At 43.3% G+C, this 13,682-nt stretch overlaps 1 protein-coding gene across 1 annotated transcript in view; it reads left to right on the forward strand.

Moving 5' to 3' along the window:
- LOC121276697 (WD repeat-containing protein 70) overlaps positions 1–13,682 on the forward strand; it is a 152,949-nt gene that overhangs the window by 123,680 nt on the left and 15,587 nt on the right. Inside the window, exon 15 of the mRNA XM_041185241.1 lies at positions 5,239–5,318. Within this exon, the coding sequence (XP_041041175.1) occupies positions 5,239–5,318 (80 nt within the window). The remainder of the gene's footprint in view (positions 1–5,238; positions 5,319–13,682) is intronic.

Here is a 13,682-nt window from a genome sequence, read left to right on the forward strand (position 1 = left end):
TTGGCTTTCCCCCATTTAATTATCTCTGCACTGGGTTGTTCCCTGTCCTTTACCATGATTAACCTAAACCTTATGATACAATGGTTATTGTCCCCTAGAGGCTCTCCTGCTAATATTTGATCCACATGGGCCAATGCGTTCCCCAGACCCATGTCCAAAAGTGCATGTCCTTTCATTGGACTGGAAACATACTGCTGCAGAAAATTACCTTGAACATGTTCCAAGAGCTCTCGCCCCTCTCTCCCTTTGTACTATTCCTATCCCTGTCTATATTTGGATAATTGAAGTCCCCCATTATGATTACTCTATAATTCTTTGCAAATTTGTTTCGCTACATCCCTTCCACTAGTTGATGGTCTATATACTACACCAATCAATGTTATTGCACCTTCTTCATTCCTTACCCCTAGCCAGAGGGAATCCGCCCTTGACTCTCTGGAACATCCTTTCTCTTTAGCACTATAATGCCATCTTGAATCAATATTGCCATTCCCCACCACCCCCCCACTTTTCTCCCTTCCCTGTCTCTCTTAAACACCTTGTACCCAGGAATATTTAACATCCAGTTCTGCCCTCCTTTGAGCTAGGTCTCTGTTATAGAAGTAATAACATTATTCCATTTGTCAACCTGTGCCTATAGTTCACCAATCTTATGAATCACACTCCGTGTATTCAAAAACATGCACATCAATTCTGATTTAGGCTTTTTTACTTTCCCCCTTGCTCTGACCCCACCTAATGATTTACTGTTGCCTACTCTAATTCTATCAAACTCTCCAAGTATTCTATCTACCTTGATACTACTCTCTGATATGTACAATGCCCCAGAAATCTAAAGTCCTCCCTTCTTCTCCATTTCTCCAGCCAAGTGTTGAACTGCTCAATCTTCCTATTCTTATGCTCACCAGCACGTGGCACTGGGAGTAATCCTGAGATTACTGCTCTTTTAATTCTCTTCCTAACTCCCTAAAATCTGCTTTCAGTATCTCATCCCTTTTCCTACCTATTTCATTAGTCTCAATTTGGACGACATCCTACTATTCATCCCCAAAAGAATGTCCTGCAGCCACGCTGTGACATCCTTGACCCTGACACCAAGGAGGCAACACACAGTCCTGGATTCACGTCTACAGCCACAGAAATACCTCTCTGCTCCCCTAACTGTGGAATCCCCTATTACTATAGCACTTCCACTCTTCCTCCTCCTGTCCTGTGTAGTTGAGCCAACTGTGGTGCCACAAACTTGGCTCTTAAGTGCCCCCTGAACAAGAGCAATTAGGGATGGACAATAAATGCTGGCCTCGGCAGCAACGCCCACACCCCATGAACGACTAAAAAAAAATCCCCCTCCCACCTCCCTTCTACCCCCGTCTCCCTCACTCCCCTTTTCCCTTCTACCCCCTCTCCCTTCTAGCCCTTCTCCCTCGCTCCCCCCCCCCCCCCCCCCCCCCCCCCCCCCCCCACCCCCCATTTCCCTCCCTCCCTCCATCATGGAATTTAACAGGTTATATACTAGTTTACAGAAATTCTATTTGGTGATCCCTAATTCAGTGCTTGCTTTCAAATTGTTGGACTGTGTTAAACTATTGAACATGGATAAGCTCCTGGTCTTGACTGGAGTTAGAAGCTCAGAAAGAGATATGCTTTTGGGACAGATGTGTGAAACTTTAAAAATATTTGGGGGAAACATTCATTTCCGGCCACTCATGGCACCAATGGGACCTTCTGCGGTAACACAAAAGATGGAGGGTTCGATGCTGGCAGTTTTTCAAGACCATTTAGATAGAGGCGCTAGCATCAATACAAAAGAAGAACCACAAACAAAAGAAATGAGGATAGAGACCCGTTTGGTAGCTCTAACAGACGACAGGAAGTGGGTAACTATGACAGGAAATGAACCCCAGAAATAACTGGGGAACGGTAAACAGCTGTTTCAGATGTGACTCGAAATATCATCATGGGATCAATTGTTCGAAACAGAATAACTGGGTTTTTGAAACAACAGGTGACAAGGAAAGATCGGAGGAAAAGATGTTGATGCTGATCAGTTAGAACAAATTGTACCGGTCACCTGAAGCTTTAGTCCAGTAATGGGTGTTCCAATTGTGGACTCATTCAGTTGTGCTCTTTTAGACAGTGGGTGCATGTCCACAGTATGTGAAGTGGATTGGTTGAAGTGTTATCTAGAATCTAATTTTACAACATGGCAATTGATTATTAGGGTACATTCCTCAAGGCTAACTGGCACTGATTATGCATTTATAGAATCTGAATGGGTAGTGAAAAGTGAAGAGGCACCGTGCACTGCACAAACACATATGTTGGACAATTATGAGGAGCAGATTAAAGGCTGTCTGAATATGAGCATAGTGATAATGAAGCACAGGATATGGCTATTTATCCCAAAGGATAACTACCTAAAATTGGCATAGAGTAACATATATGCTAGTAGGGGCCAGTGAATGGAGGGATACCACCATTATAGGGAAAGCAGGAAAAGCCACTGGCAAATACAAACATTGGCTGAATATGCAAAATGAGAGACAGAAGACAAGACCCATAGATTTGCAAAATGAGGTAAAGATGTGGAAGGCCAGAAAACACTGTGTGTGTCTTCTGAAAGTAGATCAGGAAGTGATTGTGGCCCAAGGAAAAGATTTTTGAAAAAGACTCTGGTCATAGGAGGGAGAGATCGTGCAGCAGTAGTCCAGCAAGAGAGGAGGGCGAGTAGAGGTTGTAATTTGACAAGAACAATGACCATAGGACGGACTAGGAATGCCACAAGAAGTAGAAGCCTTGATGATCGAGAAGTTTTAGTCACTATGAACAAATTAGAAGATAAGTTGATAAAGGATGCCAAACAAAAAGAGAGAGAATTCGGTGTATACGCTGAAATACCATACAGGGGACAGCCAGCCTTATCACACAGGTGGCTACTTCCTGATGGCATGTTTAAGACTAGACTAGTGGATCGATTTCAAAGAAAGACTTGTTGATCAAGATGTCAGGGTGGGTTCCCCTACTGCAGGAAAGGTGGGCTTGAAGATTTTCTTAGCCCTTTTTAGCAACATATTCCTGGGAATGTAAATTGATTGATATTAAAAACTGCATTTTTTTAGGGTGAGAAATATCAAAGGGCAAGTGTTTTTGAAACCACCTAAAGAAGCTGGCGATATGGAATGGAAACTGGAAATTAAACAAGTGTGTTTATGGGTTGAATCAAGGGTGTGGTATTTCTCAGTTAAGTCAGTCCTGCAGGAACCTGGTTATATTCAGCCTAAGACAGACCCAGCAACGTTCTATTGATATCACAAGGACAAACTCATAGGCATCTTTATGTTGCACAACGATGATTTTCTGTGGGGAGGTTCTGCAGAATCTGAGCAGTGGGCGGTAGATAAAATAAAAAAGGAATTTAAGGCTGGAAGTCAGGCTTCAGGGGCCTTTAAATATATTGGGTTAGACATTACACAGAATAAGTCAGGAGTGACCTTGAATCAACAGAATTATTTAGAAAATGCCAATCACATTCAAATAAATTGGGCCACGTCCTCACAAAAAGATGATCTCACATCCAGGGAAGGAACAGACAAATTAAGAAGTTTGATCGGACAGTTGAACAGGCTGTGCATTCACTAGACCTGATGGTAGTTATAACATACTGGAACTGAGTAATATGATGATACATGGTAGAATTGAGGAAGTTCTGAAAGCAAATAAAGCATTTAAAAAATTAAGTTCAGAGAAATGCACATTCAAGTTTCCAGCCTTGGGTGATTCAGAAGTTATGAGGTTAGTCATGTTTAGTGATTCTTCACATGCCAATCTTCAGATGGATACTCTAGCACAGCAGGGTTCATCATATTCTTAGTGGGAAAGAATAATGAGTGTTGTCCATTGGCCTGGGAATTGAAGAAAATTTAAAAAGGTAGTTAAAAACACCTTAGCTGCTGAAACACTGGCGTTAGTAGAAGCAATAGATATGGGGTGTACTTATCTCATATACTGAAGGAAATCCTATACAAGGGGCAATCTGAGAAAAGTTTGCCCATAGAATGCAATGTGGATAATTGTTCTCTTTGGTTTAATGTTCATTCGACAAAGGGTGTCCCTGAAAAATGGTCGAGGATTGACTTTGCTAGCATGAAGGAAATGTTGGAAAGAAGAGATATTTCCCAAAGTAGAATGGGTGAATGCAAGTCACCAATTGTCGGACTGTTTTATGAAGAGAGATGCTCTAAGAAATGATTAGATGTACTGGAAGAAAGAGGCCCTGTATTACAATGAGGATATGGAAAACCAATATTTTTTTTTTACTTACTTTGTAATTATTCATACATGGTAAAGAAAAAATAGTTTTGTTTGAATAGGGGCAAGATGTTATTGATTAATGGTTAGTTGTACTGTAATGCACGACATAGATGAAAAAAATATATGCTACTGATACTTTGTGATTAATTTGAAAAATTATTTTTGTTATAAAAAGTTTTAATTTCAAGAAAAGAGGGGAATCTGTAAATGTCTCTTCAATTACATTGTTAAGGGAAACAGGTGATGGGTACTTGAACACAATGTTTGGGGGATAGCTGGGACACTGGGTGGGGGTGAGTGCGCTGACATTGGACAATGTCAATAAACTCTATCAACAAGGAAAGGCTCAATGTCTTAGTTTTGACTTCACCAACCAGCTTGAATCCTGTTAAGCATCTGTCCGTTAGCCAATTTTGTATTCATGCTGTCATTGTCCCTTTAATACGGTGGGCCTCAGATTCTGTAGCAAGTCTACTATGTGGTAAATGTTGAATGTCTGTTGCCAGTCGATAAACACATCAAATGCACTACCCTCATCAACCCTCTCCATTACTTCATAAAACAATTTGATTAAGTTAGACAAACATGATCTGCCTTTAACAAATCTATGCTGACTTGCATTTATTCGCCCATACTTTTCAAATTACCAATTAAATTTGTTCTCGTTATTGTCTCAGTATTTCCGCACCGCTAACATTTGATTGACTGACCTATAGTTTCTGGGTTAATTACAGGCCCTGGCCTCACATTATGAAGTGTATCATGGTCAGGCCCTGACACATGCTGAACAGCCCAAACCCTGGCCTGGGTCCTAGCCTCAGCACAGCTGCCCACTCCAGGCTCCAGCTTGAGATGCCCAGGCTTGATGAGTAGGCTTTGAGCCTCACATAACATTTAATTCACTGACCAGAACTTTGTGTTTTGCAGAGGGGCTAAACTCTGTGTAGTGAAAACAAAGCGAAAAGCAAAGCAGAGTCAGACTGTCACGCAGGATTATGTCATCACACGTAAGTACAAAGTCTCTCCGAGCAATCAGGAGCTCTAGCATAACGCAGCCACTATCTCAATCTCTGGCAAATGCAGATGTACTGAGTGGTGTGTCACAGGGATTAGTGCTGGGGCCTCAACTTTTTATAATTTATATAAATAACTTGGATGAAGGGATGGATGGGATGGTTGCTAAATTTGCTGACAACACAAAGATAAGTAGGGAAGTAAATTGTGAAGAGGATGTAAGGAGGCTACAAAGTGACACAGATAGGTTAAGTGAGTGGGCAAAGACCTGGCAAATTGAGTATAATGTGGGAAAATGTGAAATCATTCATTTTGGCAGGAAGAATAAAACTAAGCTTATTATCTAAATGGTGAGAGATTGCAGAGCTCTGAGATTTGAAGGGACCTGGGCATCCTAGTGCATGAATCACAAAAGGTTAGTATGCAGGTACAGCAGATAATTAGGAAAGCTAATGGAATATTATCATTTATAGTGAGGGGAATTGATTACAAAAGTAGGGAGGTTATGCTTCAGTTGTTCTGGGCATTGGTGAGACCACATCTGGTCTCCTTATTTAAAGAAAGATGTAAATGTGTTAGAAGCAGTTCAGAGAAGGTTTACTAAACTAACACCAGGAGTGGGCTGAACAGGTTAGGCTTGTATCCACTGGAGTTTAGAAGAGTAAGACGTGACTTAATTGAAACCTTTAAGATCCTGAGGGTTCTTGAAAGGGTGGATGTGGAGAGGATGTTTCCTCTTCTGGGAGAATCTAGAACTGTTTAAAAATAAGAGGTTGCTCATTTAAGACAGAGATGAGGAGAAATTTTTTCTCTGAGGATTGAGATTCTTTGGAACCCTATTCCTCAAAAGGCGGTGGAAGCAGAGTCTTTGAATATTTTTAAGGCAGAGCTAGATAGATTCTTGATCAAAAGGGGGTGAAAGGTTATCGGGGAAAGGCAGAAACGTCAGGTTGAGGTTAGACTCAGATCAGCCATTACCTTATTGAATGAAGGAGCAGACACAGGAGGCTGAGTAGCCGACTCCTAGTCCTAATACCTATGTTCGTATGTAGTACAAACCCCTGTAGATTATGCAGCACTCATCATGGGGAGATTTGGCAAATTATATTTTCATACACCTTTTCCACAAAAGTGCCCAATACACTCCACACCTCTCATTGTAACACCCTGATATACCACACGCCCCGCACTGTAACTCTGGTATCCCCCATACCCCTCCCTGTAACACTCTGATATACCCGACACCCCTCACTGTAACACTCTGATGTACGCCACACCCCTCACTGTAACTCTGATATACCCCACACCCCTCACTGTAACACTCTGATATACCCCACACCCCTCACTGTAACACTCTGATATACCCCACACCCCTCACTGTAACACTCTGATATATCCCACACTCCTCACTATAACACCCTGATATACCCCACACACCCCACTGTAATTAGGGAGAGATGGTGGCCTTGTGGTAATATCACTGAATTAGTAATCCAGAGGCCAAGGTTAATGCCCTGTGACACAGATTCAAATGACAGCTGATTCAATTTAAGTTCAATTAAAACATGGAGTTGAAAGCTCATCTCAGTAATGGTGATCATGAAGTTATCATGGATTATCATAAAATTTGATTCACTTATGTCCTTTAAGGAAGGAAATCTGCCAACCTTACTTGGTCTGACCTATATGTGAGTCCAGATCCATCGCAATGTGGTTGACTTTGACCTGCCCTCTGAAATGACCGAGCAAACTACTCAATTCAAGGGCAATTAGGGGTTGGCAATAAATGCTGGCTTTGCCAGCGAGCCCACATGCCGTGTAAGAATAAATGAACATTCTGATATAACCCACACCACTCACTGTAACACTGATATATCCCACACCCCTCACTGTAACACTGATATATCCCACACCCCTCACCGTAACACTCTGATATATCCCACATCCCTCGCTGTAACGCTCTGATATATCCCACACCCCTCACTGTAAATCTGATATATCCCACACCCCTCACTGTAAATCTGATATACCCCTCACTGTAACACATATATATCACACACCCCGCACTGTAACACTCTGATATATCCCACACCCCTCACCGTAACACTCTGATATATCCCACACCCCTCACTGTAACACTCAGATATACCCCACACCCTTCACTGTAACACTCTGACAGATCCCACACCCCTCACTGTAAGACTCTGATATACCCAAAGGCCCTCACTGAAACACTCTGATATACTCCACACCCTCATTGTAGCACTCTGATATACCCCACACCCTTACTGTAACACTCTGATATACACCACACGCCACACAGTAATTCTGATATACCCCACACTATACCACTCTGATATACTCCTCACCCCTCACTGTAACACTCTGATATATCCCATACCCCTCACTGTAACATTCTGATATACCCCACACCCCTCACTGTAAGACTCTGATATACTCCACACCACTCATTGTAACACTCTGATATACCCCACACCCTCACTGTAACACTGATATATACACCACATGCCACACAGTAACCCTGATATACCCCACACCCCTCACTGTAACACTCTGATATACACCACACCACTCAGTGTAACACTCTGATTTTTCCCACACTGCTCACTGTAACACTCTGATATACCCCACACCCCTCACTGTAATACGCTCATATGCCCCGCACTCCTCACTGTAACACTCTGATATATCCCACACCCCTCACTGTAACACTCCGATATAATCCACACCCCACACTTTAACACTCTGATATATCCCACACTCCCACTGTAACACTCAGATATACCCCACACCCTTCACTGTAACACTCTGACATATCCCACACCCCTCACTGTAAGACTCTGATATACCCAAAGGCCCTCACTGAAACACTCTGATATACTCCACACCCCTCATTGTAGCACTCTGATATACCCCACACCCTCACTGTAACACTCTGATATACACCACACGCCACACAGTAATTCTGATATACCCCACACTATACCACTCTGATATACTCCACACCCCTCACTGTAACACTCTGATATATCCCATACCCCTCACTGTAACATTCTGATATACCCCACACCCCTCACTGTAAGACTCTGATATACCCCAAGCCCCTCACTGTAACACTCTGACATACTCCACACCACTCATTGTAACACTCTGATATACCCCACACCCTCACTGTAACACTCTGATATATACACCACATGCCACACAGTAACCCTGATATACCCCACACCCCTCACTGTAACACTCTGATATACTCCACACCACTTATTGTAACACTCTGATATACCCCACACCCTCACTGTAACACTCTGATATATACACCACATGCCACACAGTAACCCTGATATACCCCACACCCCTCACTGTAACACTCTGATATACACCACACCACTCAGTGTAACACTCTGATTTTTCCCACACTGCTCACTGTAACACTCTGATATACCCCACACCCCTCACTGCAATACGCTCATATGCCCCGCACTCCTCACTGTAACACTCTGATATATCCCACACCCCTCACTGTAACACTCCGATATAATCCACACCCCGCACTTTAACACTCTGATATATCCCACACTCCCACTGTAACACTCTGATATATCCCACACCCCTCACTGTAGCACTCTGATATATCCCACACCCCACAAGGTCACACTCTGATATACCCCATACCCCTCACTGTAACACTCTGACATATCCCACACCCCTCACTGTAACTCTTGATATACCCCACACCCCTCACTGTAACACTCTGATATACCCCACATCCCCCACTGTAACTCTGATATACCCCACATGCCTCACTGTAACACTCTGATATATCCCACACCCCTCACTGTAACACTCTGATATACCCCACTCCCCTCACTGTAACCCTGATATACCCCACACCCCTCACTGTAACACCCTGATATATCCCACACCCCTCACTGTAACACTCTGATATACCCCACTCCCCTCACTGTAACCCTGATATACCCCACACCCCTCACTGTAACACTCTGATATATCCCACACCCCTCACTGTAACACTCTGATATATCCCACACCCCTCACTGTAACATTCTGATATACCCCAAGCTCCTCCCTGTAACACTGATATACTCCACACCTCTCACTATAGCACTCTGATATATCCCATACCCCTAACTGTAACAGGGGAGGAGGAGGGTGATCAGCCAAAAGTTGTGGTTCCTATTTGTACCGATTACATAGTTAGAAAGAGGGAATGAAGTCCTGAAGGCAAATTTTAGGGAGCTAGGTAAGACATTAAAAAGCAAGGCCTCAGAGGTGATAGCCTCTGGATTACCACCAGTGCCGCGTGCTCATAAGCATAGAAATAGGAAATTAGAGCTGACCCATATGTGGATCGAGAAATGGTGTAGAAGAGAGGGATTTAGATTCCTGGGGCATTGGGACTGGTTCTAGGGGAGGTGCGATATGTACAAGCTGGACGGTTTGCACCTCAGTGGGGCCGGAACCAATATCCTTGCTGGGCGGTTTGCTGGTGCTGTTGGGGAGGGTTTAAACTAGTTTGGCAGGGGAATGGGAACCCGAGTGTAGACTGTGATGGGGCAAAATCAGAAATGGTAATGGAAGGCAGAAAATCAGTGAGTGAGTCTGGAAGACGGAGGAAACATAAGATAGAAAATAAATAAAGCTTGGCAGTGTTAAAGGGTATGTACTTCAATGCAAGGAGTATAGCAAATCAGATGAGCTGAGGGCACAGACAGAAGCGTGGTAATATGATATCATAACTATTACAGAAACATGGCTTAAAGAGGGACAGGAATGGAAACTCAACATTCTTGGTTGCAGGGCTTTCTGACGAGATAAATGGGTGATAAAAAGGGAAAGGGTGTGGCAATTTTGGTTAGAGAAGAAATTACAGCTGTGAGAATGATATGTGAGAAAGATTATCAAATGAGGCCATATGGATTGAGCTTAAGAACGACTGGGAATGTTCTATAGACTCCCAAACAGTCAGATGGAGACCGAAGGCCAAAAATGTGGGCAAATCTCTGAGAAGTGCAAAAACAATAGGGCAGTAACAGAAACGTAGAAACTAGGAGTAGGCCATTCGGCCCTTCGAGCCTGCTTCACCATTCATTATGATCATTGCTGATCATCCAACTCAATAGCCTGCTCCCGCTTTCTTACCATGTCCTTTGATACCTTTCGCCCCAAGAGCTATATCTTACTCCTTCTTGAAAACATAATATCAACTACTTTCTGTGGTAGTGAATTCCACAGGATAACCACTCTCTGAGTGAAGAAATTTTCCTCATCTCAGTCCTAAATGGTCTAACCCATATCCTCAGACTGTGACCCCTGGTTCTGGTCTCCCCCGCCATCGGGAACATCTTTCCTGCATCTACCCTGTCTCAGCCTCCACCGGAGGTCCCCAGCATCACAGATGCCAGTCTTCAGCCAATTCACTTCACTCCACATGGTTTCAATGTTAGAATTTTATAGGTTTCTCTGAGATCGCCTCTCATTCCTCTGAACTCCAGAGAATATAATCCTAATCAATTCAATCTCTCCTCAAATGTCAGTCCTGCCATCCCAGTAATCAGTCTGGTAAACCTTCGCTGCACTTCGTCTATAGCAAGAACATCCTTCCTCAGATAAGGAGACCAAAACAGCACACAATATTCCAGTCGTAGTCTCACCAAGGCCCTGAATAATTGCAGCAAGACATCCCTGCTCCTGTACTCGAATCCTCTCGGTATGAAGGCCAACATACCAATTGCCTTCTTTACCGCTTGCTGCACCTGCATGCTTACCTTCAGTGACTGGTGTACGAGGACACCCAGGTCTCGTTGCACATTCCCCTCTCTCAATTTATAGCTATTCAGATAATAATCTGCCTTCCTGTTTTTTCTACCAAAGTGGGTAACCTCACATTTATCCACATTATACTGCATCTGCCATGCATTTGCCCACTCACTCAGCTTGTCCAAATCACACTGAAGCATCTCTGCATCCTCCTCACATCTCACCCTCCCACCCAGCTTTGTGTCTTCTGCAAATGTGGGGATATTACATTTAGTTCCCTCATCTAAATCATTAACATATATTTTGAATAGCTGGAGTCCCAGCACCAATCCCTGCGGTACCCCACTAGTCACTACCTGCCATTCAGAAAAAGACCCATTTATTTCTACTCTTTGTTTCCTGTCTGCCAACCAGTTTTCTATCCATCTTAATACACTAACCCCAATCCCACGTGCTTTAATTTTACACACTAATCTCTTATGTGGGTCTTTGTCGAAAGCCTTCTGAAAGTCCAAATAAACCACATCCACTGGCTCCCCCTCATCAACTCTACTAGTTATATCCTCGAGAAATTCCAGTAGATTTGTCAAGCATGATTTCCCTTTCGTAAATCCATGCTGACTCTGTCCGATTCTGCCACTGTTTTCCAAGTGCTCAGCTATTAAATCTTTATTATGGGCTCTAGAATTTTCCCTATTACTGACGTCAGGCTGACTGGTCTATAATTCCCTGTTTCCTCTCTACCTCCCTTTTTAAATAGTGGGGTTACATTAGCTACCCTCCAATCAGTAGGAATTGTTCCAGAGTCTATGGAATCTCGGAAGATGACCACCAATGCATCCACTATTTCTAGGGCCACTTCCTTAAGTACACTGGGATGTAGATTATCAGGCCCTGGGGATTTATCCGCCTTCAATCCTATCAATTTCCCCAACACCATTTCCCTACTAATACTGATTTCTTTCAGTTCAGTTCCTCCCTCTCACTAAACTCTGTGTTCCCCAATGTTTCTGGTATGTTATTTGCGTCCTCCTTTGTGAACACAGAACCAAAGTATGTATTTAGTTGGTCAGCCATTTCTTTGTTCCCCATTATAAAAGCCCCAGTTTCTGACTGTAAGGGACCTACATTTGTCTTCACCAATCTTTTACTCTTCACATACCTATAGAAACTTTTACAGTCAGTTTTTATGTTCCCCACAAGCTTACTCTTGTACTCTCTTTTCCCCTTCTTATCAAATCCTTGGTCCTCCTTTACTGAATTCTAAAGTGCTCCCAATCCTCAGGTCTGTTGTTTTTTCTGGCCAATTTATGTGCCTCTTCCTTGGATCAAACATTATCTCTAATTTCCCTTGTAAGCCATGGTTTAGCCACCTTTCCTGTTTTATTTTTGTGCCAGACAGGAATAAAGAATTGTTGCAGTTCACCCATGCGCTCTTTGAATGTTTGCCATTGCCTATCCACCATCATCCCTTTAAGTAACGTTTCCCAATCCATCATAGCCAACTTGTGCCTCATACCATGGTAGTTTCCTTGATTAAGATTCAAGACCCTCGTCTCAGAATCAACTATGTCGCTCTGCATCTTGATGAAGAATTCTATCATATGGTCGCTGAACCCCAAGGGACCTCGCACAACTAGGTTGCCAATTATTCCTTTCTCATTACACAATACCCAGTCGAGGATGGTCTGTTCTCCAGTTGGTTCCTCAACGTATTGGTCCAGAAAACCATACACTCCAGGAATTCCTCCTCTACAGTATTGTTACTAATTTGAATTGCCCATAATTACAGATGTTCCTTTATTGCATGCATCTCTAATTTCCTGTTCAGTGCCATTCCCAACATCACCATTACAGTTTGGGGGCCTATATACAACCCCCACTAACATTTATTGTCCCTCAGTGTTTCTCAGCTCTACCCATACAGATTCCACATCATCAGAGCTAATATCTTTCCCCACTATTGCGTTAATTTCCTCTTTAACCAGCAATGCAACTCCACTGCCTTTTCCTTCTTGTCTTTCCTTCGTAAATACTCAATACCCCTGGATGTTCAGTTCCCATCCCTGGTCACCCTGCAGCCATGTCTCCAACTATATCATATCTGTTTACATCTACTTTCATGGTTAATTCATCCACTTTATTGCGAATGCTCCTCGCGTTAAGGCACAAAGCCTTGTCATTTTAACATTACTTGTCCCGTTCCCACAATTTTTCACTGAGGCCCTGTTTGATTCTTGCCCTTGATTTCTCTGCCTATCGCTTTTCTTATTCCCCTTTCTGTCTTTTGTTCTTGTTCTTGATTCCCCCTCCTCTGACGCCTTGCATAGGTTTCCACCCCCCTGCCATTTTAGCTTAAACCCTCCCCAACCACTCTAGCAAATATTCCTCCTCGGACATCAGTCCCGGTCCTGCCCAGGTGAACCCGTCCAGTTTGTACTGGTCCCACCTCCCCCAGAACCAGTCCCAATGTCCCAGGAATCTGAAACCCTCCCCTTCACACCATCTCTTCAGCCATATATTCATCCACGATATCCTGCAATTTCTACTCTGAC

The sequence above is a fragment of the Carcharodon carcharias genome, chromosome 4 (genome assembly GCF_017639515.1).
Source record: "Carcharodon carcharias isolate sCarCar2 chromosome 4, sCarCar2.pri, whole genome shotgun sequence".
In the NCBI taxonomy this organism is placed as follows: domain Eukaryota; kingdom Metazoa; phylum Chordata; class Chondrichthyes; order Lamniformes; family Lamnidae; genus Carcharodon; species Carcharodon carcharias.